This window comes from Sinohyriopsis cumingii, chromosome 13 (genome assembly GCF_028554795.1).
Source record: "Sinohyriopsis cumingii isolate HCF-2022 chromosome 13, ASM2855479v2, whole genome shotgun sequence".
In the NCBI taxonomy this organism is placed as follows: Eukaryota; Metazoa; Mollusca; class Bivalvia; order Unionida; family Unionidae; genus Sinohyriopsis; species Sinohyriopsis cumingii.
In genome coordinates, this window is record NC_142973.1 from 17,839,796 (window position 1) to 17,867,681 (window position 27,886).

The 27,886-nt window shown below is 37.0% G+C and overlaps 1 protein-coding gene across 4 annotated transcripts in view; it reads left to right on the forward strand.

Annotated features, from left to right (window-relative positions):
• LOC149785000 (uncharacterized) overlaps nucleotides 1-27,886 on the forward strand; it is a 51,026-nt gene that overhangs the window by 12,013 nt on the left and 11,127 nt on the right. For all 4 annotated transcript variants that reach the window (XM_089978700.1, XM_089978698.1, XM_089978699.1 and 1 more), the window contains exons 3-9: nucleotides 7,331-7,538; nucleotides 8,017-8,135; nucleotides 8,466-8,671; nucleotides 11,124-11,295; nucleotides 14,651-14,819; nucleotides 18,067-18,164; nucleotides 25,227-25,368. In XM_089978700.1, the coding sequence (XP_089834826.1) occupies nucleotides 7,331-7,538; nucleotides 8,017-8,135; nucleotides 8,466-8,671; nucleotides 11,124-11,295; nucleotides 14,651-14,819; nucleotides 18,067-18,164; nucleotides 25,227-25,368 (1,114 nt within the window). The remainder of the gene's footprint in view (nucleotides 1-7,330; nucleotides 7,539-8,016; nucleotides 8,136-8,465; nucleotides 8,672-11,123; nucleotides 11,296-14,650; nucleotides 14,820-18,066; nucleotides 18,165-25,226; nucleotides 25,369-27,886) is intronic.

A 27,886-nucleotide genomic window follows, 5' to 3' on the forward strand; every position in this document is an offset into this window, starting at 1 on the left:
TGTTGTTTTGACCAAATTGTGGACTTTGAGTATCAATGTCACATTAAAAAACATGAGAATAAACTCGAGGAAGACTTAAAGGAAGAACAGCCCAACAGCAAAGAGAAACAAGTGGATTTAATTTTTTTTTTCTACTTTTCATGTACAGTAATACCTCGTGCTTTCGCGTTTCTGGATTTGCGAATTCACGGATTCGCGAAATTTTCATTGGTACCCTCTACGTACATGTTTTCTTTATTTTATTGAATTGTACCTTCGTTATATGACTTCTGTGACATATGAAGTTTGCCTAGTTTACCTTCCTGACAATGACAAAGAAAACGTCAGTCATTAAGTTTACAGTCCCATTCATTACTTGGTTTTACCTTACTGTGAGTGCAAAAGAAAACGGCAGCCAAAGAATTAGTATAGGAGTAATATTAGTATACATGTACCATACTGTAAATGCGCTAGTGTGGCAAATACCCATTAGGCGATACTGTACTCTATTTTTACGTCAACCATTTATTTCTCTTTTTAAGGGTAATGTATTAAGCTAACTTTTAAATGAAATTAAAGTGCTTTGGGAGCATGATTTGGGTCATATTTAGGGTTTAAACCCTAGAAATAAGCATTTATTAGCATTTTTAGTGACTCGTACCAAACATTCGCGATTTCTCCTGATCCGCAAGTGGTTCTGGAACCTAACCTTGCGAATGTTCGAGGTATTACTGTACACTTGAGAAAGTCATTCACAACCCTAAATTTTTCGTAGCTCATAGTGTCTGTGAGAAATGTATACAAGAATCTATCCCAACTGTATTAATATTCCAGGACGACGTGAAACTTTCATCTCACATTCGATATACTACAGTGATAGCTAACAATTTCTCAAAATATTTTTTAAAACATTAGAACAAGGTACCGAGTGTCCAAGAGTCATCATTAATGAAGTCAAACTCATCTACATTAAAGTAGGATCAGTACAGTTTAAAGATTCCAAGAGCTATTTGGTCATTTCTTTGAGTAAAATGCCTAGAAGGTAAAAGTCAAGTCTGGAATGTTAGCACAGAAAGAACAAGAGCCAGCGATCAGAGAGAGCAAATTTTGGAGCTTACAAAATTGGTCAATGAACTTAGGAGTGAAGTTAGGAGCACGAAGTAATCGAGACTGGTCCCAGAACGACACATAAATAGAAAATGATGAACTTGCTTGTTACGGGTGCGGCCTGTTGGGATATTTTAAGAAAGATTGCCCTGTTAAGAAGCTAGGTAGGAATGGTTCGCACCAAATGATACATTCGATGGGTCGCATGAGATGTGACAGGGATGAAAGACAAAGATGCATGAGAAACCAAGCAACCTAGTGACTTGGAAACCGATCGTTCGATGCTGACCTCGGGTTGTATGTAGCAGGCACCATTGAAGGGACTGGTGTCAATCTCCTGATTTGAAAAACAGATTACATGGGGTTCATCGATGACATAAAAAATGCTGGTTGCTGACATCCCAGCAGAGGGAATTCATGGATTGGATTTTTTTTTAAGATTAACTTGTGTCCACTCGATGTTAATAAGGGTTGCCTTTCTGTCAGCAAGGAGAATTTACCTTGTATAAATAAAGGACAAGCACTATGCGTCAGAGTAATTGTCGCTGAAACAGTGAACATTCCAGTGATGCACGAAATAATCTTTCCATGAAAGTTTGATAAGCCGTCGTCTTCAATAGTGCCAGAAATTGGAATGGTGGAGTAGTTACTTTGATGGAAATTCTTGCTTTCAAAATAGGGAGTTGCAGCTTCGAGTACCGGTTCACTTAAAAGAACTGGCTTGGGCATCAAAAGAGCCATGGTCCAAAGAACAGGTAAGAAACGTGGATACATTTTTTTGAGAATGTCAGTTACTCATGCCTGTATCTGATGCTGATCTTTGAAGTACTACACAATCATTGATTAGTATCTATTTTCTAAGAGGTGTAGATGGCGCTGTATGAAACTGAAACGGGGAGTTCAAGGTCACAATACAATTACCAAGGGTTCTGATAAGCGCCAGGCAAGACATTGTCAAGCAAGTGAATGACATGTTGAAGAAAGGGATAATTTCACCATCTTCCTGTCCTTGGTCATTGCCCTTGGTTTTAGTAAAGAAAAAGGGTCGTACAATGAGGTTTTGCATCCACTACCATGCCTTGAACAAAGTGAGTGTGGTAGACACCTACCCTCTACCACAGATCAATGAGTCGCTTGAATCACTTCCAAGGGTAACTTTGTTCTTGACCTCAGACATCATGAGCGGTTATTGGCAGTTAGAAATGGAGCCAGATGATCAGTCAAGATAGACTTTCACAACTAGGCAAGGTATATAAGAGTTCAGTGTTATGCCATTTGGGCTCTCAAATGCACCTGGAGCCGTTGAAAGAATGATCGAGATTGTTCTGGTGGACCTCCAATGGCTGATATGTTTAATTGACCTCTATAACGTTATATTCTTAGGACGCACGTAAGAAAAGGATGTGGAATATCTTCGACAGGTTTTGACAGTGGCTAGAAGCTGGTCAGACGTTCAAACTCAAAAAATATTGTTTGTTTGCAAAAGAGGTCAAGTAGTTGGGATATATTGTGTCGAAGGAGGGTATACGTGCAGATCCAGAGAAAGTGTCAGCCGTCATCGACTGGAGAAATCCGATGTCGCAGACAGAACTTCTCAGCTTCCTAGGACTATGCTTATACTATCGCTGATTCATAAAGAGCTGGACAATACTGCAGCTAACCTACACTGACTGACAGAAAAACGGAGACCTTTTGTCTGGTCTGAGAATTGTCAGTCTTCTTTCGATAAGTTGAAGAGGCGATTGATGATCGGCCCGGTCTTAGCATTCCCAGACCCTGTAAAGCCCTTCATTCTTGACAACGACGTTAGTGACAGTGAACTTGGAGCTGTCCTGATGACGTAGACAGAACTTCTCAGCTTCCTAGGACTTTGCTTATGCTATCGCTGCTTCATAAAGAGCTGAACGATATTGCAGAAAAATGGAGAACTTTTGTCTCGTCTGAGAATTGTCAGTCTTCCTTTGATAAGTTGATGAGGGGATTGACGATCAGCCTGGTGTTAGCAATCCCAGACCCTGTAAAGCCCTTCATTCTTGTCAATGACGCTAGCGACAGTGAACTTGGAGCCTTCCTGTCACAAGTACAAGACAGATGCATGAGGGTAGTAGCTTATGCTGGGTGATCGCTAATGAAAGTCGAAAGAAGATACTGCCTCACAAGAAAGGATATATTGGCGCAAGTATTCTGTGTGAAATATTTCAAGCATTACCTTTATGGAAGGCGTTATTTGATCAGGACAGACCACAGCTCCCTAGGGTGGTTACTGCAATGGAAGAACCCAGAAGGGCAACTCACAGGATGGATCGAAGTTGTTGTTGTTGTTGTAGGGTTTAACGCCATTTTTCAGCACAAGATAGGCTATACATGGCAGCCAGTGTAAATGGTGGAGGAAGAACCTGGGAAAACCCTGGAAAGAACCACTGACCTACGAGAAGCTACTGGAAAGCTTTTTCACATACCCATATTGGCCGAGCCTGAGACTCAAACCCATGCAGATAGAGGTGAGATGGCAATGATCCGTGACAGTGAGCACTTAAGACCACTTGGCCATTCGGGGGCCCCTGGATCAAAGTTGTGTCACAGTTTGAGATTCAGCATCACTCCGCTTGATTGCATCGTAATGCTGATGCCCTTTCTGGGGGCTCATAAAAGCAACATGGTTTTCAAGCAGAGGAAAATCAAGTAAGCAGCAATGATCCAGAGACAGACAAATAATGGAGTGTTGCGACTAATATACTAGCAGCTATGATTCAGACATTCCTGTGGTAGCAATGAGTTCACCAAAGCCCAGAAATCTGACCATGATGTCACAATTGCATTAAGCTGGGTTGAAAGCAAGTAACGACCACCGTGGGAAGAAGTTACAAGATAATGCGTGATGCATGTTGGTCAAAAGCCTCTGGAGTCATTGGGACCAGCTATGGATAAAGAACTACATATTCTGTAGAAATGCTGGAGAAATTCAGTCAAGTCCTACGAGAAAAAAGAAATGATGTTCTATGTATGGTTCATGCATCGTACAGTGGAGGACACCTTGGCATCAGGAAAACCCTCGAGAAGATCAGAATAAGGTATCGCTGGGTCCAACTTAAGATGTGCGACTATGGTGCCAGGGATATGATGCCTGTGTGAAGTGAAAGTCACCAGGACTGAAAAGGTGAGCTCAGATGAAGTTGGGTGCATCCAGGTTCCAGTGGAATGTATAGCTGTTGACGTCTTAGGGTCACTTCCGAGGACCGAAAACAGAAACGTTTACATTCTTTTGATAGCTGACTACTTTACTAAATGGACTAAGATATTCCCAATGCCCTGCCAGGAAGCTACAGTCATCGCAAAATTGATAGTATAGGAAATCGTCACACATTTTAGTGTGCCAGGACAGATTTACATGGATCAATTCTTTAGTGAAGTGTGTTGACTCCTTGGAATACAGAAAACTAGGACCAGTCCATACCATGCAGAGGGTGATGGCATTGTGGAAAAGATGAACGCTCGAGAGCATCCCTATCTGCTTTCGCCAAAGAACGACAAAGAGATTGGGACAAGCACCTTTTGTACCTAGCATTGGCATACCATTCAGCAGTGCATGAAACCTCAGGTTTTACTCCCTGTTTCATAATGATGGGAAGGGAGGTTGATTTGCCATTAGACGTTGTGTTTGGAATACCATCCAGTCAACATGATAGCACTTCATATCAATTCGTTCAAGCATTAGAAAGAAGATTAGAAATTTCCCATAGTTACGCCAGAGAGAACACGGAATGCATCATGTGGCATGGCAACAGAAGCTCAATTATGATAACAGGAACAGTTGGGAGCAATTTCAGACAGGTATCTGGTTGTTTTCGCCAAAGAGAAAAAGGGGAATTTTGACGAAATTACATATGAAATCCTCGACAGGCTTAGTGACAGCAATTATAGAGTTAAATGCGGTAGACACAAGAAGCCTCTCATAGTGCACGTGGAATGCTTGTAAAGGCATCAGGGACGTAAAGAGGATGGAACGAGGGGATTGGACTCTGAAAAGTCAGAAAGTAATGCCAAAAATCAAGGGAACAACATCTTCGATGATGCCATTCCGTTGCCACATACCCCATTGACTGCATGCCGGGAATTCTCCCATTGAATGACAGCAACAATGTGGAGTCAAGAAAAACTGGTGATAAGCAACCTAGACGACAGAAATATACCCAAGAAGTTGGATGAGATTTCAGAGGTGCCTTACTTGTTTCCCTTAAGCAATCATACCAACGACACTAGAGGTTAGAATGTTAAGGATACCAGGTGATAGAAATGTGGAAGCATGATTATTACCGACGATTCAAAACTCGTCAAGAATTTAGACTTAATATCGAAAGTTACTATGTGATGGATATCAAACCTTTTTAGAATCCACACGACAGTTGGAGGTTGAACCAATGCAACATGCTTGATGTATGACTTGAACGAATCTCAGGTAGAGCAAATCAAATACATTGATGTGTGTTCCTAGTACCATTGGGTGTGCAAATGTGCTAGATTTCCTACCAAGCACCCTGAAATGTTGACAGAGCACATTCGTCAGTACAAAGGTTTGATCAAATGCAAAGTGTTATCCCCAACCAACTTGCACCATCCTGTGCTACCACATCATTATGAAGGAAAACTGATGTTTCCTTTATGCAGCATATATGCTGAAACATGTTATCAACACCATCCTTGCAGTGCTAGAAGGTTGAAGAACACACTTGGACAGGAACGTGTCAAATTTTTCAGTCTGCATGGCTGATATAAACTGTCAAAGACTAAGATTCAAAAAATGAACTCAAAAACTCATATTGGAACACATTGAAAAGATGAAGGAAGTTAATTTTTTGCCAGTCCTGTTAAATAGTTTGTGGGGAAAATTGACAGTCATCATCCAGGAACCTTTTGGTGACTATCTAATCTCCCAGTGATATAAAGACAAATTCAGAAAATTGGGCCATCCAGACTGGATCCCTGAGGAGGAGAAGGAAGATTGGGGGAATGAGGTTCACGAGCCTAGTTTTAGACTTGTTTCAATCAATACATTATGGAGGGAAAATGGAAACAGATGGGGATATAGGTGTGCAGCCTGTGTGCCTGACCTGGCAGGTGTGACCAGAGGTGGCATTAGGAGTACACAGGGCCTAGGGCAGACCATGACCGCGCGGGGCCAGAGTATCTCGACTGGTATGCTACTGCAAACACTGATTATGTCTAGACTAGATCAACTTTCACGATTTGGCAGAGAATATAGCATGACAAACTCATAAGGATGACCTTAGGCCTGAAGTGTGGGGCCCCTGAAGAGCGGGGCCTGGGGCGGTCATCCCACTTGCCACCCCCAAATGCCATTCATGGGCATGACCACTGTTGGGAGAGGGGAGTGGTAAAACTCAACAGTTCTTTCCAGTTCCACTTCGAGAGACACACATCATATTTGACTAAATTTTGTGTTGTGTATGTGTTGAGTATGTCTTTGTTTTTCCTTGCAAAATCAAAAACTTAAAATCTCATGCCCCTTCTCTTGTGATAGCATATGTGAGAGGATATAGTAGTAAACACTTACTACCCTTATATATCATAGTATGTTGGTATTATGTGAGTATAAGTGCATATGTAAACTTCCCTACCCTTTTCAATGGATAGTAGGGGTGTGTGCTTGGATTGTAAAAAAAGATGGTTGCTTGATAGTATGGATGTATGTTGGATTGTAATCAAAAGGCAGTTGCTAGATAGAATTTGTGGTCTTTTGGATTGAAAATAAAACAATTTAACATTGTCATTCTAGTTAGAACCCCAAGTGACATTTTCATGCTAAATTCCATTTGCTATAAATTTATCTACATGGAATAAGGAACTCACTAAAACAGTTAACAGATTTTCTAGTTATGCACCCTAGTGCCATCTCAGTGTAAACACATGGATATTTTTTAATGTAGGGTTTTTCCGCTAAGCTCCCCAAGTGCCATTTCCATGTATACCTATTAATTTTCCTTCTGCTATTACTACTAATGTGTTTGGATAATAAACCAGTGACATAACACTGTTGATTGTATTCAGTGCTGTTTTGTTAGCTTGGATGTTGGCTTGGCAGAAGAAATTAGCTTGGAATGGGCAACCACGTACCATCGATTGCACATGCTAAGACAGGCTTGGAGCCCCTGACTACAGAGGTGTAAGGCATGTGCATTGCACTCGTGTAGTCTTTATAATATGTTTGTCTTTTTTCTTTTGCAAGGTTGACCATGTCACTGGAAGAAGTTATACCTGCTCAGAGCTAAAGGAATGTGCTATCAAAGTAGCAAGTGCACTCAGAAGACTGGGGCTCAGAAAGGGGAACACACTACTAGTTTTTATGTCCAACTGTCCAGAGTATGCCATGGTGTTCCTAGCCTGTGGTGCAATGGGTGTCACTGTTAGCACGGCCAATCCAGTATATACACCAAGTGAGTGAAAGTTAAATATAGTCATGTTGAATGTCCCTCAGCTGCAGTTAGCTGTGAGTAAAAGGTCAAGGCCAGGGTAAAGATTGATGATTTCAAATAGAGTTATGTTGTCATCGGATTCTTTGACATCAGAAGAGTTGGTGGGTGTCCAAGATCAAGGTCCCAAAGATCAGTTTTTAAATTTGCAACATACAGCTAAATTTTTGGAGAAAATCAAATGTTAAATTCTCTTTAATTATTAACAAACTATGTATTCCTCAGCCATTTATCAACTTAAAGATGTTAAGTGACCATAAATAATTATACTGGAACAAATGAAACTTCATTAGATAAGTAATTATTTTTTTAAATTGTTCTAAAAGACTTTGCTATAAAATGAGTAGTAACGATTGTGCAGGGACAGAACCCTATAAACACACATCTGTAACAACTCTATATACATGCAACCCATAATTCATATTTATTTATTTATTTACAGTGGAAATCCAGAAACAGCTAGAGCATTCAGAAGCAACCGTCATTGTTTCCATGTCAACCATGGTGGAGATAATCAAGGAAGCAATCAAGTTCAGCAAAACGTTGTACACTAATGTCAAGGTCATTTTTACATGGCATCCCACTTTTTATTTTCCATTTGAGAGAAAATGTACAATTATTTATTTCTCAAGGCTTACATTTTGGCAAAGCTCCTTTGCAGAGATATAACATTGTGGTCAAGGTGCTGTAATGTGTACTTGTTTTCTGCCGCATTCAGTTAATTAGGTGAACATCCACTGATATCTTAAATTCAGTAACTCAAATCCCTGTGCCTGCAGCGATGTACAAACTATCATCTAATGTTGTGAGATTTTATATGAAAACACCACAGACAAGCTGGAAGATGATTGCACATTCAAATTGTAGCATTGTTTCTTTTCTCTTTCATAGGAAATCATTGTAGTTGGAAAAGCAGAAGCATGTAGACCATTTTCAACCTTACTTGAGGATGACGGGAGCGCATTCCCAGACAATGTAGACATTTGTCCCAAGGAGGACATGATAGCATTACCATACTCCAGTGGGACAACGGGGCTTCCCAAAGGGGTCATGTTAACCCACTATAATCTTGTGGCCAACCTTTTGCAACTATGCAGGTAATTGCTGTCGCAGGGAGGATATCGATTGATTTAACCCCCAGTAGGACAACAGGGCTTCTAAAGGTGGTCATGCTTACTTGCACCAACCTAGTAACTAGCATTCTGCAATAGTGCAATTTAATTGACCCCTCAGACTCTCAAAGTTTAAAAGTAGTTTTCAAAACCTGGAACTGTCATTAGGCATTAATTATCTGATTGTAGGCAACTTGCCAAAACTACTTACTTCCCAAATTGAAGACTTTGACAAAGAGCATAGGTAATGTTACATTTTATAAAAATACATGTAGACAATTTTTTTAGGAAGAACTTTAATTAATTACATTTTTTTTACAATGAAGACATATATCAGACTGACCTTAGAAAGACATCACAACAAATGAAGTAAAGGGGCAGAGTGCATGGAATTATTATACTGTGATCTTAATAGCTGGTCAATGCAAGGGTTATTTACAAAATCATATTGAGGGTCGCCAGATAGAAGAGGCACATTAATCCACTCAGCAGGGTAGCGATGGCACAGAGTGGAGAATTGGTCTACTTTTTTGCTTATTTTTTCTTGAAGACTGGAGGATTTTGTTTGAGAAATTCCTTATAGCTCATAAGTATACTATGAAAAGTTCACTGAAATTGGATGAAAAATGTTGAACTAAAGAGTTGATATGTATCGATAATTTGGTAGGCAACAAATTTGTATATTGTAATAAAGCAAATCCGTATTGGTATACAGCAAATTTATATATATACAGCAAATTCATATTGGTATACAGCAAATTTATATTGGTATACAGCAAATTTGTATAAATACAGCAAATTCATATTGTTATACAGCAAATTCATATTGGTATACAGCAAATTCATATTGGTATACAGCAAATTTGTATAAATACAGCAAATTCGTATTTGATATACAGCAAATTCATATATATACAGCAAATTCGTATTTGATATACAGCAAATTTGTATTGTTATGCAGAAAATTCATATAAATACAGCAAATTCGTATTGGAATACAGCAAATTCATATGTTTACAGCAAATTCGTATTGGTATATAGCAAATTCATTTTGGTATACAGCAAATTCATATTGGAATACAGAAAATCATATTTTTTGTATAAAGCAAAATCATTTTGGTATACAACAAATGCAGTTTGGCATACAGTAATACCGATTTTGTATATATACTGGTACGTTTAATTTGCATTGGTATGCAGCAAATTTGTATTGGTATACAACAAAATCTGTTTGCATAGGAATCTTTTGTGGGATAGTTGATTGACTGATGCCTTCAATGGACATAGGGTCAGGTGCTGTCCATGGAGGATATCTATTGCTTTGACTGACCTGTCCATAGAGGATATCTATTGCTTTAACTTATTCCATGGTGTTCTCAAGGTGGTGGGTTGGCAGGTGTCATACTTTTACCGGTACATTGCCAATGTTGCAAATGTGCCAGTAGTCTGATTGATGTCCTTGCGAGAAAAATACATTGATGTAATTTATTCCAGTGGGACAATTGGTTTCTTAACTTGCCATCTGCAAATGTGTATATAGCAATAATATAAACAATTGCTCTAACAGCCACTAATGAGATTAACCTCATTCAGATCTGTAGCATAATTATAGGTCTCTATAAACCTTTCAAGAAGATAGAATGTATGATGTGTATTATTTTTCATCCTCGATATCAATCAGTTTGTGGAGCCAAAACAGGCTGTGCCTCCTAGTTTTTATTTTACTCTCGAGATTATTTTGGATGAATGAAACAAATTTACTGAAAAATTAAAAAAGTAAGCAGATATTGATTTTTCTTTATTTATTACTTATTCTTTAAATGAGATTAATAGCCATTATTTGTACTGCACTATAAAAAAGTGACTTTAATAAAAGGCATTTGATTAATTTATTGTTATTGATGCTAGCCATGCAGATTGGTGGATGAAATGTAGTACAGTGATACAGTGGAAATGAAAAGAAAAAAGATCTATTTAGGCATGTTGCAAAACTTAGCATGTTGTTGGTGTTGAAATAACAATTATACCAAACTTTCCTTGTCGTCCATGTTGAAGTAACAGTTATACCAAACTTTCCTTGTTGTCGATGTTGAAGTAATAATTATACCAGAATTTCATTATCTACTGTGCGAAAAAGCTGCTATTGTGTACGTTGTTTAAGTAGTGCCACATTTTTATGCTTCCAAATTTGACTGAATGTTGTGATCTCTTAATTACCCATTGTCCCTTTTCTTATTAGTCTGGTCTTATCTTTCATGGAATTTTCATTGTTTTGTTTTTGGTGGAGGACAATTGGTAAAAAATACCTGCCCCCCCCCCCCATAAGCACACACACATGTGAATGCAAGCCACTATTGAGTAAAAGATATGAAAAATATTGTCAGTGAAAATTGATATGTATCTTCACCATGGCAAATTTATTACATTTTCATCTAAGAGGGCCAATGCACCTGAGACCAGAGAAGGACATATTGATTGGTTTGCTGCCATTTTATCACATCTACGGCATGGTGGTTGTTCAGTTCGGTCCAGTTATTCAGGGAGCCAAGCTTGTGATTTTACCCAAGTTTGAGCCACATCTGTTTTTGTCAGCCATTCAGCAGCATCAGGTGAGAATAACATTTAATGTAGTATAAAACACCAGTTACCATGAGTATGTGTGTGTGACTTGGATTTTTAACTTAGCTTTAACAATTTTTCAGTCATATCGTTTCGATGTCTGCAGTGTGGCAGTTTAAAGTGATGTCTAGCACTGGGACATCATGCTGCAGACATGTAGCATGATGTCCCACCCAGTCACATTATCCTGACACCAGGCCGACCAGTCTTAACACTAACCTCTTAATGCTGAGCGCCAAGCGAGGCAGCTGTTAGTACCCAGTTACCATGATACTGTGTTTCCAGATCTTTCATGAAAAAAAATGATTTTCTCAATATAGGGCATAATAATACATAATCATTGTCTCAAAGTCAGTAATTTGGACAGCCAAAAAGGAACTCTACCCTTTTATCCCACCGCACTCTTGTTCTTTTGCTTGAAGGGTCATTGTTACAGTGAATAAAACAAGCATTTATTTTATTTACTCTGTGCGATCTTTCTGTTTTAAAATCCTTTTGTGTTTGCTGAATTCATTAATATGAGCTCTTTTTAGGGTATATGATCCTTCCATCAATTGCACATGCCAGTCATGTCCATGGTATATGACCCTTCCATCAATTGCACATGCCAGCCATGTCCAAGGTATATGACCCTTCCATCAATTGCACATGCCAGTCATGTCCAAGGTATATGACCCTTCCATCAATTGCACATGCCAGTCATGTCCAAGGTATATGACCCTTCCATCAATTGCACATGCCAGTCATGTCCAAGGTATATGACCCTTCCATCAATTGCACATGCCAGTCATGTCCAAGGTATATGACCCTTCAATCAACTGCACATGCCAGTCATGTCCATGGTATATGACCCTTCCATCAATTGCACATGCCAGTCATGTCCAAGGTATATGACCCTTCCATCAATTGCACATGCCGGTCACGTCCATGGTATATGACCCTTCCATCAATTGCACATGCCAGTCATGTCCAAGGTATATGACCCTTCCATCAATTGCACATGCCAGTCATGTTCATGGTATATGACCCTTCCATCAATTGCACATGCCAGCCATGTCCAAGGTATATGACCCTTCCATCAATTGCACATGCCAGCCATGTCCATGGTATATGACCCTTCCATCAATTGCACATGCCAGTCATGTCCATGGTATATGACCCTTCCATCAATTGCACATGCCAGTCATGTCCATGGTATATGACCCTTCCATCAATTGCACATGCCAGTCATGTCCAAGGTATATGACCCTTCCATCAATTGCACATGCCAGCCATGTCCATGGTATATGACCCTTCCATCAATTGCACATGCCAGTCATGTCCATGGTATATGACCCTTCCATCAATTGCACATGCCAGCCATGTCCAAGGTATATGACCCTTCAATCAATTGCACATGCCAGTCATGTCCATGGTATATGACCCTTCAATCAACTGCACATGCCAGCCATGTCCAAGGTATATGACCCTTCAATCAATTGCACATGCCAGTCATGTCCAAGGTATATGACCCTTCAATCAATTGCACATGCCAGCCATGTCCAAGGTATATGACCCTTCAATCAATTGCACATGCCAGTCATGTCCATGGTATATGACCCTTCAATCAACTGCACATGCCAGCCATGTCCAAGGTATATGACCCTTCCATCAACTGCACATGCCAGTCATGTCCAAGGTATATGACCCTTCAATCAATTGCACATGCCAGTCATGTCCATGGTATATGACCCTTCAATCAACTGCACATGCCAGCCATGTCCAAGGTATATGACCCTTCAATCAATTGCACATGCCAGTCATGTCCATGGTATATGACCCTTCAATCAACTGCACATGCCAGCCATGTCCAAGGTATATGACCCTTCAATCAATTGCACATGCCAGCCATGTCCATAGTATATGACCCTTCAATCAATTGCACATGCCAGTCATGTCCATGGTATATGACCCTTCAATCAACTGCACATGCCAGCCATGTCCATGGTATATGACCCTTCCATCAATTGCACATGCCAGCCATGTCCATGGTATCTGACCCTTCAATCAATTGCACATGCCAGTCATGTCCATGGTATGTGACCCTTCAATCAATTGCACATGCCAGCCATGTCCAAGGTATATGACCCTTCAATCAATTGCACATGCCAGTCATGTCCAAGGTATATGACCCTTCAATCAATTGCACATGCCAGCCATGTCCAAGGTATATGACCCTTCAATCAATTGCACATGCCAGTCATGTCCATGGTATATGACCCTTCAATCAACTGCACATGCCAGTCATGTCCATGGTATATGACCCTTCAATCAACTGCACATGCCAGTCATGTCCATGGTATATGACCCTTCAATCAACTGCACATGCTAGCCATGTCCAAGGTATATGACCCTTCAATCAACTGCACATGCCAGCCATGTCCAAGGTAAATGACCCTTCAATCAATTGCACATGTCAGCTATGTCCAAGGTATATGACCCTTCAATCAATTGCACATGCCAGCCATGTCCAAGGTATATGACCCTTCAATCAATTGCACATGCCAGCCATGTCCAAGGTATATGACCTTTCAATCAATTGCACATGCCAGCCATGTCTAAGAGGACTATATTTTTTTAACCAACTATAAAATACTTGTTTTAACTGGAACTCATACATGGATGTTATTTTTATCTTATATGTATATTGTTATGAGTGGGAACTCGCACAGAGACCTCAGTCCAAATGGGAACTTTAACCTTTCTGACTGGATTTTCATGGATAAAGATGGACCCTTAGCAAACAATTAGGTCATATTCAAAAAGACAGTGGAAAGAAAATTTGAAATATTCCCTATTGAAATGATGTGTGATGATGACTTTGTACTAATTCAGTCAAAATAAGTTGTAACAACAAACTGCTCCACTTCCAATGTTTATGTATGTATGTATGTATGTATGTATGTTGTTGTGGGGTTTAATGCCATTTTTCAGCACACGATAGGCTAATGTATGTATGTATGTATGTATGTATGTATGTATGTATGTACCTTCAGCCACACTGAAGTACATAATTGCCCCTTGGTGAGGTCTGACTGCGATTAAATTGGTCTAGATAGAAGATATGGTAAAAGGCTTAAATTAAGCTTACACAGTAGTGATATTATTTTTCATAGTCCTTAACTTTTAGTTCTTAATGACTGTGTTGCAGCAGGTAAAACTTTCAAAATACGTCTGATATAATGCACAACCCTTATGCTTTGCCATATATTTGTGTCCCTCAACTTTCTGTTTCCTTATAATGCTCAAGAATATTCAGTTGCATTTAATTTTAGCCCTGTTTAATGAAGTTTTTTTGCATTTTAGATAACTTATATGCATTTGGTACCACCTCTGGCTTTGTTTCTTGCTAAAAGTCCACTTGTAAGTAACTTCAAAGTCAACAGTGTCAAAACAATCATATGTGGGGCAGCACCACTTGGAGAGGGCACGACGAAAGAAGTTAACAATCGAATTGGAGCAGAACTTTGTCAGGGTAAGATTGATATTCAAAATAATTCATAAATATGGGTGCTTGCACAAAAGGGCAAGGCAGGGTACTTGCCCCACCATCCATATAACTTAACAGCTAACCACTACATGTTTGCCCCACCCACCCCCCATTCTGTGGGCATTCATGATGTTAAAAGTTTTAGTTTTGTTGCCTGTGTTAGAAACATTGGTATCACTTTTTCAGTTTTGACAGCAGTATGGATAGCAAGATTCAGTGTTTATTAATTTTGTATTAAGAGATTTTCCAAGTCAGATAGAGTGAGGTACATCATAATCTGTTGTATCAAGTGAGACATCATGCTCCAAAGAAGATTTACATGATAATATGTTATATCAAGTGAGACATCATGCTCCATAGAAGATTTACATCATAATATGTTGTATCAAGTGAGACATCATGCTCCAAAGAAGATTTACATGATAATATGTTATATCAAGTGAGACATCATGCTCCATAGAAGATTTACATCATAAAATGTTGTATCAAGTGAGACATCATGCTCCATAGAAGATTTACATGATAATATGTTGTATCAAGTGAGACATCATGCTCCATAGAAGATTTACATGATAATATGTTGTATCAAGTGAGACATCATGCTCCAAAGAAGATTTACATGATAATATGTTATATCAAGTGAGACATCATGCTCCATAGAAGATTTACATCATAATATGTTGTATCAAGTGAGACATCATGCTCCAAAGAAGATTTACATGATAATATGTTATATCAAGTGAGACATCATGCTCCATAGAAGATTTACATCATAAAATGTTGTATCAAGTGAGACATCATGCTCCATAGAAGATTTACATGATAATATGTTGTATCAAGTGAGACATCATGCTCCATAGAAGATTTACATTATAATATGTTGTATCAAGTGAGATATCATGCTCCATAGAAGATTTACATCATAATATGTTGTATCAAGTGAGACATCATGCTCCATAGAAGATTTACATCATAATATGTTGTATCAAGTGAGACATCATGCTCCAAAGAAGATTTACATGATAATATGTTATATCAAGTGAGACATCATGCTCCATAGAAGATTTACATCATAAAATGTTGTATCAAGTGAGACATCATGCTCCATAGAAGATTTACATGATAATATGTTGTATCAAGTGAGACATCATGCTCCATAGAAGATTTACATTATAATATGTTGTATCAAGTGAGATATCATGCTCCATAGAAGATTTACATCATAATATGTTGTATCAAGTGAGACATCATGCTCCATAGAAGATTTACATCATAATATGTTGTATCAAGTGAGACATCATGCTCCAAAGAAGATTTACATCATAATATGTTATATCAAGTGAGACATCATGCTCCAAAGAAGATTTACATCATAATATGTTGTATCAAGTGAGACATCATGCTCCATAGAAGATTTACATTATAATATGTTGTATCAAGTGAGATATCATGCTCCATAGAAGATTTACATCATAATATGTTGTATCAAGTGAGATATCATGCTCCATAGAAGATTTACATGATAATATGTTATATCAAGTGAGACATCATGCTCCATAGAAGATTTACATGATAATATGTTGTATCAAGTGAGACATCATGCTCCATAGAAGATTTACATGATAATATGTTGTATCAAGTGAGACATCATGCTCCATAGAAGATTTACATTATAATATGTTGTATCAAGTGAGATATCATGCTCCATAGAAGATTTACATGATAATATGTTGTATCAAGTGAGACATCATGCTCCATAGAAGATTTACATGATAATATGTTGTATCAAGTGAGACATCATGCTCCAAAGAAGATTTACATCATAATATGTTGTATCAAGTGAGACATCATGCTCCAAAGAAGATTTACATCATAATATGTTGTATCAAGTGAGACATCATGCTCCATAGAAGATTTACATCATAATATGTTGTATCAAGTGAGACATCATGCTCCATAGAAGATTTACATTATAATATGTTGTATCAAGTGAGACATCATGCTCCATAGAAGATTTACATGATAATATGTTGTATCAAGTGAGACATCATGCTCCATAGAAGATTTACATGATAATATGTTGTATCAAGTGAGACATCATGCTCCATAGAAGATTTACATTATAATATGTTGTATCAAGTGAGATATCATGCTCCATAGAAGATTTACATCATAATATGTTGTATCAAGTGAGATATCATGCTCCATAGAAGATTAACATTATAATATGTTGTATCAAGTGAGATATCATGCTCCATAGAAGATTTACATCATAATATGTTGTATCAAGTGAGACATCATGCTCCATAGAAGATTTACATTATAATATGTTGTATCAAGTGAGACATCATGCTCCAAAGAAGATTTACATCATAATATGTTATATCAAGTGAGACATCATGCTCCATAGAAGATTTACATCATAATATGTTGTATCAAGTGAGACATCATGCTCCATAGAAGATTTACATTATAATATGTTGTATCAAGTGAGATATCATGCTCCATAGAAGATTTACATCATAATATGTTGTATCAAGTGAGATATCATGCTCCATAGAAGATTTACATTATAATATGTATCAAGTGAGATATCATGCTCCATAGAAGATTTACATCATAATATGTTGTATCAAGTGAGATACCATGCTTCGTAGAACAATTAGTTTTATTAAGAATATTTGAAGCAGAAATCAACTGAAGCTCAGTAAGCAATTAAAGCAATTTAAAAGCAATTTATTGAGGGATTAAATACTTATGTAATAAGTGTTTTGTTGTTAAATTTTAACTTTAAAAATTCACATCATTCAGTTAGTGAACTTGAAGTCATTACTTGTACTGCTTATTTTATATGACTATAATTTAATTATTTATAAGAAGACCAAATAATAAAGTAAGAAACAAAAGGAGAAAGTCTTAGATGCATGTTTTGAATTTTCTTACATTTAAGAGAAGACATTGTTCACAGAATCTACCTGCATATAATGTACACTTGCTTACAAACAGTACTGATTCAGTGTACCATGACATATTCTGTTGGAAGATCAGTTTATGTATTAGATGTGTGACTTCACAAGTTCTATAGACCCTGCTGTTTGGGTGAATAATTAGCATTAGATTTAAAAATATGCTTTATTACAGCTTCTGTATTAGCTGTGTGACTTAACAAGTTGTATAGACTGTGCTTTTTGGGTGAATAATTAGCATAGATTACAAATATTCTTTATTGCAGCTTATGGCTTGACAGAGACCAGTCCTCTTGTAAGTTATGATATCTCTCCAGCTAAAGTTGGCACAGTGGGTCGAATGGCTCCCAGCACAGAAGTCATGGTAAACCCATTTAGAATTATTTAACCTTTAAGCATATGGGATAACAATCTTTTATCAGTGTGCATGTTTGTATATGCACACACAAACACACAGAGCTCTCCCTCACTATAATGCACTTGTTACAACATGATTCTCTAAATAATGTGGTATCACTATGGACCCCATTACAAAATGCATACCAATGTAAAATAAATATGGGTTGAAAGAACTTTCTGATGGTTCCTGCTATTCCACAGTTAGGTAGGTGATGCAGTTGGTGGTTATGGACATTGGCTAGCGCATGTTATAACATATTGATTCATGGTTTCATAACAAGTTAGTAACTGCAATGTTTCATAGTTTACTTGTACAAATGGCTGAATAAAATAGAATGAAATGGTTTGCAACAAATTATCATAGGGGTTGTGCTATGAGAGATGAAGCAAGATATACTAGTCGTTCCTGTATATACAATACATTATGGTAACAGACGATCTACACATCATATGATTCCTTACATTTCAACACAGTCCAACCTACTAAGGATACTTTAAGCATCACACTGAAATTACAGAACAAAGATACAAACATGTACCTACTTTTATATAAACTAAAGCACCTTTAGCATAACAAAAACAAAACTCCACCTGTCCACTCAAGACAATGAGGAAGCTGCCATGAGAGAATCCATGTCATCATAGAAATGTGTGCACTATGCTGACCCATTTTGTTGACCGTTTTGGAAACTAGTCTGTTTTAGTGCAGTCAACATTTTAGGGTTTCAGTTTAAAGCAAACTGAAAGTAATGGTAACTTGAATCATGCAACATCCCAAATAAACGTATTTAAACAAAGCTGTGTCATAATGGTTCTTACTTTTCCAGATGACATGGACTTAAAAATGTCATTCCTCCTTATTATATGTTAATTATATTATAACAGTATATTAAAGGGCTCCGAATTGTGAAGTTATGAAAATCACACTTATAACAGCGTTTTTCATCATATAAAACTGTTAGCTACCATGGTAATGATCTTGAAAGACTGTAGCAATTAGAACAGGTAAAAGCTCCAAGTAATCTTTAAAAAAACATTTTTAACCATATATAAAATGCATTAGACTGGAAACAGTATATGCCTACCCAGATCTGCCAGTTCAATCAGAAACAGTATATACCTACCCAGATCTGCCAAGTCAATCAGAAACAGTATATACCTACCCAGATCTGCCAAGTCAATCAGAAACAGTATATACCTACCCAGATCTGCCAATTCAATCAGAAACAGTATATACCTACCCAGATCTGCCAAGTCAATCAGAAACAGTATATGCCTACCCAGATCTGCCAATTCAATCAGAAACAGTATATACCTACCCAGATCTGCCAATTCAATCAGAAATAGTATATACCTACCCAGATCTGCCAAGTCAATCAGAAACAGTATATACCTACCCAGATCTGCCAATTCAATCAGAAACAGTATATACCTACCCAGATCTGCCAAGTCAATCAGAAATAGTATATACCTACCCAGATCTGCCAAGTCAATCAGAAACAGTATATACCTACCCAGATCTGCCAAGTCAATCAGAAACAGTATATACCTACCCAGATCTGCCAATTCAATCAGAAACAGTATATACCTACCCAGATCTGCCAAGTCAATCAGAAACAGTATATACCTACCCAGATCTGCCAAGTCAATCAGAAATAGTATATACCTGCCCAGATCTGCCAAGTCAATCAGAAACAGTATATACCTACCCAGATCTGCCAAGTCAATCAGAAACAGTATATACCTACCCAGATCTGCCAATTCAATCAGAAACAGTATATACCTACCCAGATCTGCCAAGTCAATCAGAAACAGTATATACCTACCCAGATCTGCCAAGTCAATCAGAAACAGTATATACCTACCCAGATCTGCCAAGTCAATCAGAAACAGTATATGCCTACCCAGATCTGCCAATTCAATCAGAAACAGTATATGCCTACCCAGATCTGCCAATTCAATCAGAAACAGTATATACCTACCCAGATCTGCCAATTCAATCAGAAACAGTATATACCTACCCAGATCTGCCAATTCAATCAGAAACAGTATATACCTACCCAGATCTGCCAAGTCAATCAGAAACAGGATATACCTACCCAGATCTGCCAAGTCAATCAGAAATAGTGTATACCTACCCAGATCTGCCAATTCAATCAGAAACAGTGTATACCTACCCAGATCTGCCAATTCAATCAGAAACAGTATATACCTACCCAGATCTGCCAATTCAATCAGAAACAGTATATACCTACCCAGATCTGCCAAGTCAATCAGAAACAGTATATACCTACCCAGATCTGCCAAGTCAATCAGAAACAGTATATACCTACCCAGATCTGCCAATTCAATCAGAAACAGTATATACCTACCCAGATCTGCCAATTCAATCAGAAACAGTATATACCTACCCAGATCTGCCAATTCAATCAGAAACAGTATATACCTACCCAGATCTGCCAAGTCAATCAGAAACAGTACATACCTACCCAGATCTGCCAATTCAATCAGAAACAGTACATACCTACCCAGATCTGCCAAGTCAATCAGAAACAGTATATACCTGCCCAGATCTGCCAATTAAATTGGAAACAGCATACGTCTGCCCAGATGTTCCCCAATATTCCATAAGTGATCATTATCCTAGATGCTGTACATGAAAATTAAGTTAACAAAAAGTAAAACTTATCACAAATATATTAAGTATCAAATAATGAAAAGATACAATTCACAAATATTCCTTAATTAACTGAAAGATACCCTTAGTCAGTAATTTAATGTTTTGATGACCCATCAGATGCTCTTGAGAGATGTTTACTGACACCCTGAGCACTCAAACTCCTTTTAATTTCAAGAGAGTAAAGCAACAAACTCAACCAAACTGGATTACAAGTGATATAATTAATGCTATTAAGACAAGGGATAGATTTCATAAATTAAAAGATACTGACAATCACAGGTTATGGAGAAACAGAGTGAAGTCAGTGATTCAAAAGGCAAAGAAAACTTTTTATTCCTCTGAAATATCACATTGTATTACAAAAAAGAATCCTAAAAAACTCTGGAAAACCTTCAATGACTTGATGGGCAAATCTGTCAATAACCTGCCATTCACATGTATTAGTGATGCAAATGGTGATATTAAGCAAGAACCTCTTGAAATTGCAAATGCACTCAATGATTACTTCATGAATATAAATGAAAAACTTGTGGATTTCATAGCTCCTATAAAAAAAAGTGATCAATTAAATGAACATACTTCTTCAAAACTTAGCAAAGAAGAGTGCTTCGAAATCCCTAAAATATGCCCTAATACTACTACTACTGCTACTACTACTACTACTACTAATGACTTTATTTAAAGAGGATAACATAATTAGCTAAGAAATGATCTACCCTGAGGCCCTCATACAAAGGAATTTATTATTTTATTTATTGAATTCATTTTAAATGAAATTAGACCAACTTGATGTCACAACAGCAACATGTCTAGATAATATAAGTGCTAAATTCCTAAAACTCTCAAGTGATTGCACCTTCACATATATATATCTTCAATCCATTCCACAGGTATTTTTCCAAACATGCTAAAACTGGCAAAATTAACTCCAATATGTAAAAATGGAGATCTGTCTGATATGAATAACTATAGACCTATATTAGTTTTATCATAACTTTCAAAGATATTAGAAAGACATGTTTGTAATGAATTTAGAAACTACCTGGAATCATTTAATTTGCCACATTCATGACAATCAGGCTACTATGAAGGACATTCATGCCAGACTACACTAACTAGAATGGTGGATGATTGGTTAACAGTAATAGATCAGGGTAACCTTGTAGGCACAGTGTTTCTTGACCTTTCAAAGGCTTTTGACCTTGTAAATCACAAAAGCCTGCTGGAAAAGCTTATTATATATCATGTTAACATGAAAGCTTAACTTGGTTTCCATCCTATCTTGAAGGCAGACAACAAGTTTCTATTCTAAGTAAACTTTCAGATAAGAAACTGATAAAGTCAGGTGTTCTACAAGGGCCAGTTCTTGGACCATTAATCCTTCTGTTGTACATATCACATTGAGCAATCCACAACCAGCATGTTTGCAGATACAGCATTATATAATATTGGATCAACAGGCCATGTGATTAGTACTAAATTAAATAAAGATTTGGTAAAAATAAATAAATGGTGTGAACATAATGGTATGAAGATAAATGCAGCCAAATCAAAAGCCATCATCATAGGTAGTCGAGCAAGAGCAAACGTTGAGAAAAATTATATCAAAGTAATGATAAAAGGAATGGATATACAACAGTCTGAAAATAAAAAACTACTTGGCATTATGATAGGCCATATCTTGTGCTGGAAAATACAAGTTGATAAGGTCATTAAAGTAGTTATAATTCATTGCTTTATCTTTTGAACAGAATAAAACCTTATCTCCCTCAAGAACAGAGGATATTCTACAATGCATATATCATGCCACACCTAGAATATTGTTGTTCTGTCTGGGGTAACAGTGGTATAGAAAATCAGAAAAGATTACTGAAGTTTCAAAAAAGAGCAGCTAGATTTATTCTTGATGCTGATTTAGATACACCATCAACAAATCTTTTTAAAACCCTAAAGTGGCTTCCATTTCAGCAGAGAACTCAGTGTCAGAAGGGTTTACCAGTCTATAAATCCTTACATAGTTTACTAGAAGGGTTTACCAGTCTATAAATCCTTACATGGTTTACTAGAAGGGTTTACTAGTCTATAAATCCTTACATGGTTTGGCTCCAGATTATCTTAAATGTAATTTGAAATTTGTTAAAAATGTACATATGTATGAATAAGATCCATCTCAAACAACAAGTTATATTTACCTAAACGAAATCCAGAGTTTTGTAAGAAGAGTTTTGCTTTTTCTGGCACCAAACATTATATAAAGTCTGCTGACACATACCAAGCTTTAAAAAGCTTCTTAGTCAACATCTACAGAAACAATCATTTGTATGATTTTGTTTACTGCATTACTACTACTTTCTACAACATTGTTATCATGTACTCACCTATAATGTATTACACACGTTTGCTATTACTATTTGTATGAATCCAGTATGTACTCATCCTTGAAGCCTTGTATATATTTTATTGTAGCAGTAGATCATTTTTCAAGTTTTTAACAGTATTTGTTGTCTAAAGACACCCTATCTTTGTGCATTTTATATATATATATATATATATATATATATATATATATATATATATATATATATATATATATATATATATATATATATTTGTACAAATGTCATTGTAGAAGGCCTCATGTAAGATTGGTCAGTTGAGCTTCATTAAGTCATTATTATTATTATTATTATTAATATTATTAATTCAATTGGAAACAGCATACACCTACCTTGATCTGCCAATTGGAAACAGCATGTTCTTACCCAGATGTGTTTCACTAAAGTTGTAAATATAAACAAACATTTGGGACCCTAATTTGATGGTGCATTACACGAGAGCAGATCTGGGTCTATGCTACTTATAATGATAGTTTGACTGCATCTTCTCAATCTTTTATGTAAAACTCTCAATCCTACTTCCAAAATGGCAGACAGAATTACTGCAGCTACTCAGTCTATGATGGAAAACTATGCCATGGCAACTGGAATTACTGTCTCTAGTTTTGTTGCTTTTTCATTTTCCTTCATTATATGCGATGGATAACTGTATTTTTAACTTGACCTTGTCCAAAATCAGGTTCATTTTTCTCCTGACCCGAATCATTGATTTTGGTTTTGTAAACAACATGGTTATGTCAATCTGAGTTATTTACCACATTTTATATTATAATTTTAGTAATGGACCTTCTAATTATAACTAAGATTTTATCTTGTAAACATTTGGAACCTTCCATAATGAAATTTTCCATTATTTTTTTTATTAAATTTTTATATAGAAAATGCAAATGGTGACCTAAGATCATTGGGACTTTTGATAGAAATTTTAGGATTATTTGGATTTAACTCAAAGTAGCGTAAATTCATTTTACATTTTCACTTTGTATTCCACGGAAATATATTACTTGTTGAATTTTACAAAACTTGTTGGTTTTTGCTCTTTTCTATTAAAGACCATAGAGTTGTAATAGATGTAAAACTATGTCAACCCTACCTCCTCAATGGCAGCCAGAATTATTGTATCCACTTGGTGTACAATGTATAACTATGTGAACTCAGCTTCAAAAATGGCAGCCATGGTGATCATTCACATTTTATCATACAAGAATGCAAAAATGTGAACTCTAAATAAACTACTGGTGCATGTGCATTTCGTAAAGGCAGATCTGGGTCTGCGATTTTCTTGCAGTAAGGTGCAGATTATACAGAAGTAAATGTATTAACAATATTAACAATAGCAATGAATGGTTTGTCTTCCCTGAAAGATGTACCGACCAGTATTTAGCCAGATAAAAACTTGCACTAATCTGTCATGTTACTTGTTGTAATGGTATATCCCTCGTAAAATTATAGTTAATTTAGAGGCAGTTGGATACAGAAAGAGACAGAGGGGGAGAAGTGTGTGTGTGATTTGGATTTTTAACGTAGCTTTAAAACATTTTTAGTCATATCGCTACGATGTCTGCAATGTGGCAGTTTATAGTGATGTCTAGCAATGGGGCATCATGCTGCAGACATGTAGCATCATGTCCAACCCAGTCACATTATCCTGACACCAAGCCGACCAGTCCTAACACTAACCTCTTAATGCTGAGCACCAAGTGAGGTAGCTGCTAGTACCATTTTTATAAGTCTTTGAGATGACTCAGCCGGGGTTTGAAGTGTGACCACCTGCATCTGAGGTGTTAGGCCACCAAGTGACCAGAGCAGTTGGAGGAGAATGAGAATGAATTACTATGCTTTTACATACAAATATTTAAGTGATGAAAATTATTATTACTGTACATGTATAATTTTTACATGTGTAATTTGATTCAAAATAATGAAATAAACGCAATAAAACTTTCTTCAGCTGATAGATCCCTTAACAGGGAATCCTGTACCCCCAGGGAAGGAGGGGGAGCTTTTGGTGCGAGGACCGCAGGTTATGAAGGGTTATCTGAAGAATTCTGAGGCTACCAGCAATACTATTAGAGATGGATGGCTGTATACAGGTCAGTATTAAGAAACAATTATTAAAACTAAATTTGGCCAGCTCCACATGGCCATAGATCTCTCTTACACACTGTATTGAGAAAACTGCGAGTAACTTTAGAGTAATGGAGGAATGGGGTCATAAAAAGTCAGATTTGGTACTGCTTTTTATTGTAAAGTAAGTCTTATGTACTAGAATAGATTGAATATACTTGCTTATAAGTTGAATCCAAGTGCAAATGTTAAAGACCCAGATATGGTGGTGCATTATGCATTATGTCCAAAAGAGTAGAGGCATTAAATTAAGTCTGACATCTTCCATACATTATGAATATTCTGTCACATGTAAAACTTTGTCCCACAGGAAAGAGCTGTGCCAAATCACCAAGTTTAATGCTAAAAAATAAATTTGGAGACAAGAAAAGAAAAATGATGAATTGATCAAATCATGTCTTTAAAGTACATAAATGGAGAATTGTTTGTTTTTACTGGACAACAGTTTTTCTACATCTGTTGTGCCTCTTCTGTATAAACTGAAAGTTCTTCTCATTGTGTTAACTACATAGCATTGCAAAACGCACAAGAGAGAGGGGGGCCCCGAGTGGCCGAGTGGTCTAAAGCGCTCACCATTACGGATCAGTGCCATCTCTCCTCTGTCTGCATGAGTTCGAGTCTCAGGCTCGGATAACATTGGTATGTGAGAAAGCCTACCAGTAGCTTCTCATGGGTCGCTGGTTCTTCCCGGGGTTTTCCAGGGTTCTTCCTCCACCAATTATACTGGCCGCCATGTATAGCCTATCCTGTACTGAAAAATGGCGTTAAACCCTACAACAACAACAACAACAACCACAAGAGAGATTTTGTGGTCATGTTAAAGCTGGTTAAGTTCTGATATTTGCCAAAAGGAATTTGAAATGTTGGGCGCTTCTTTTAGGTTTACACAGTATATGGCCATTTATGCTAATCTTTTAAAATAGAAAATATAAACCAAGGAAATTTATCATGCATATAATCGTGTTACAATTTTTTATTTACTGTTATTACATATTGCAGCTGTTGCTTCTACTGTATTTCCTTGTGTGCATATACCTTTCCCAATGTGGTCACTAACAGACAATTTCCTGCCTGCAAGTTTTACCTGGATGTTAGACTAGTTGACTTTGGCATTGGTCTTATATAAGGCAATCTGAATTTGCCATTTTTAAAAAAGGCATATTGAGGAATAACATGCTCTTACATTACTACTATAAATAGTGACTAAAAAACTGTTTTGAGTTTATTCAGTTATAATTGTTTTGTAATATTTTCCTGAGGTGCAAAACAGCATATATACTCTAAAAGAAAAATCTGTTAATGATCTACAATATAGCTGCCATGGGCATAATGTGGGAATATGTATAGCCCTCTTCACTGCAAGCATTTTTGATCCAGATATTCCTTTGTTCAATTCCCTCAGATGATCTCATTGCAAGCATTTTCAATCCAGATATTCCTGTTTAATGCTCATATGATCTCATTGCAAGCATTGTTGATCCAGATATTCCTTTGTTTAATGCCCTCAGATGATCACATTGCAAGCATTGTTGATCCAGATATTCCTTTGTTTAATGCTCTCAGATGATCTCACTGAAGCATTGTTGATCCAGATCTACCTTTGTATTATGCCATATCAGATATTCCTGTTTAATGCTCTATGATCTCATTGCAAGCATTGTTGATCCAGATATTCCTTTGTTTAATGCCCTCAGATGATCTCATTGCAAGCATTGTTGATCCAGATATTCCTTTGTTTAATGCCCTCAGATGATCTCATTGCAAGCATTGTTGATCCAGATATTTCTTTGTTTAATGCTCTCAGATGATCTCACTGAAGCATTGTTGATCTACCTTTGTATTATGCCATATCAGATTCTATGATGCTTGTTGTTGTTCTTTTGGGGTTTTAATGCCATTTCTCAGCACAGGACTGGCTATACATAGTGGACAGTATAACTGGTGGAGGAAGAACCCGGGAAATCCTGGTAAGAACAACAGACCCATGGGAAGCTACTGGCAGCTTTTTCATATATCAGGGCTCGAATTTAACACAAATTTCTTTGTAGCCAGAAGGACTAGTATATTGAGAAATTTACTAGTCCTGCCAAATCTTTACTAGTCCTGTTCATAAAACAATGTCACACAGCTTTCATGTATGTTTACCGATTCAGTTTTAAAGTTTGAACAACCCGCAACAAAATTGGATGTTTTCTCTGTGTTTGTTTTTGTGAATTGCGTACACCAGTTACACCACATAACATACCTTTCCTCGTCATAATTCAGCCATTCCCTGTCTTTTGTCGATTTCTTCTGAAACTTTCCATTACGCTTTTCCCTATCATAAGAATTATTCCTCATCATTCTTATTCAACATTTGCTTTTTTTTCTGGTGGCTGAACGCCTTCTATAAAATGCCACATTTTGCCTGTCTTATTAGGAGGGAATTGTGCCTTGTTTTGAAATGTATTGTTGATATTAATAATAAGGCGGAAAATTTTCAAA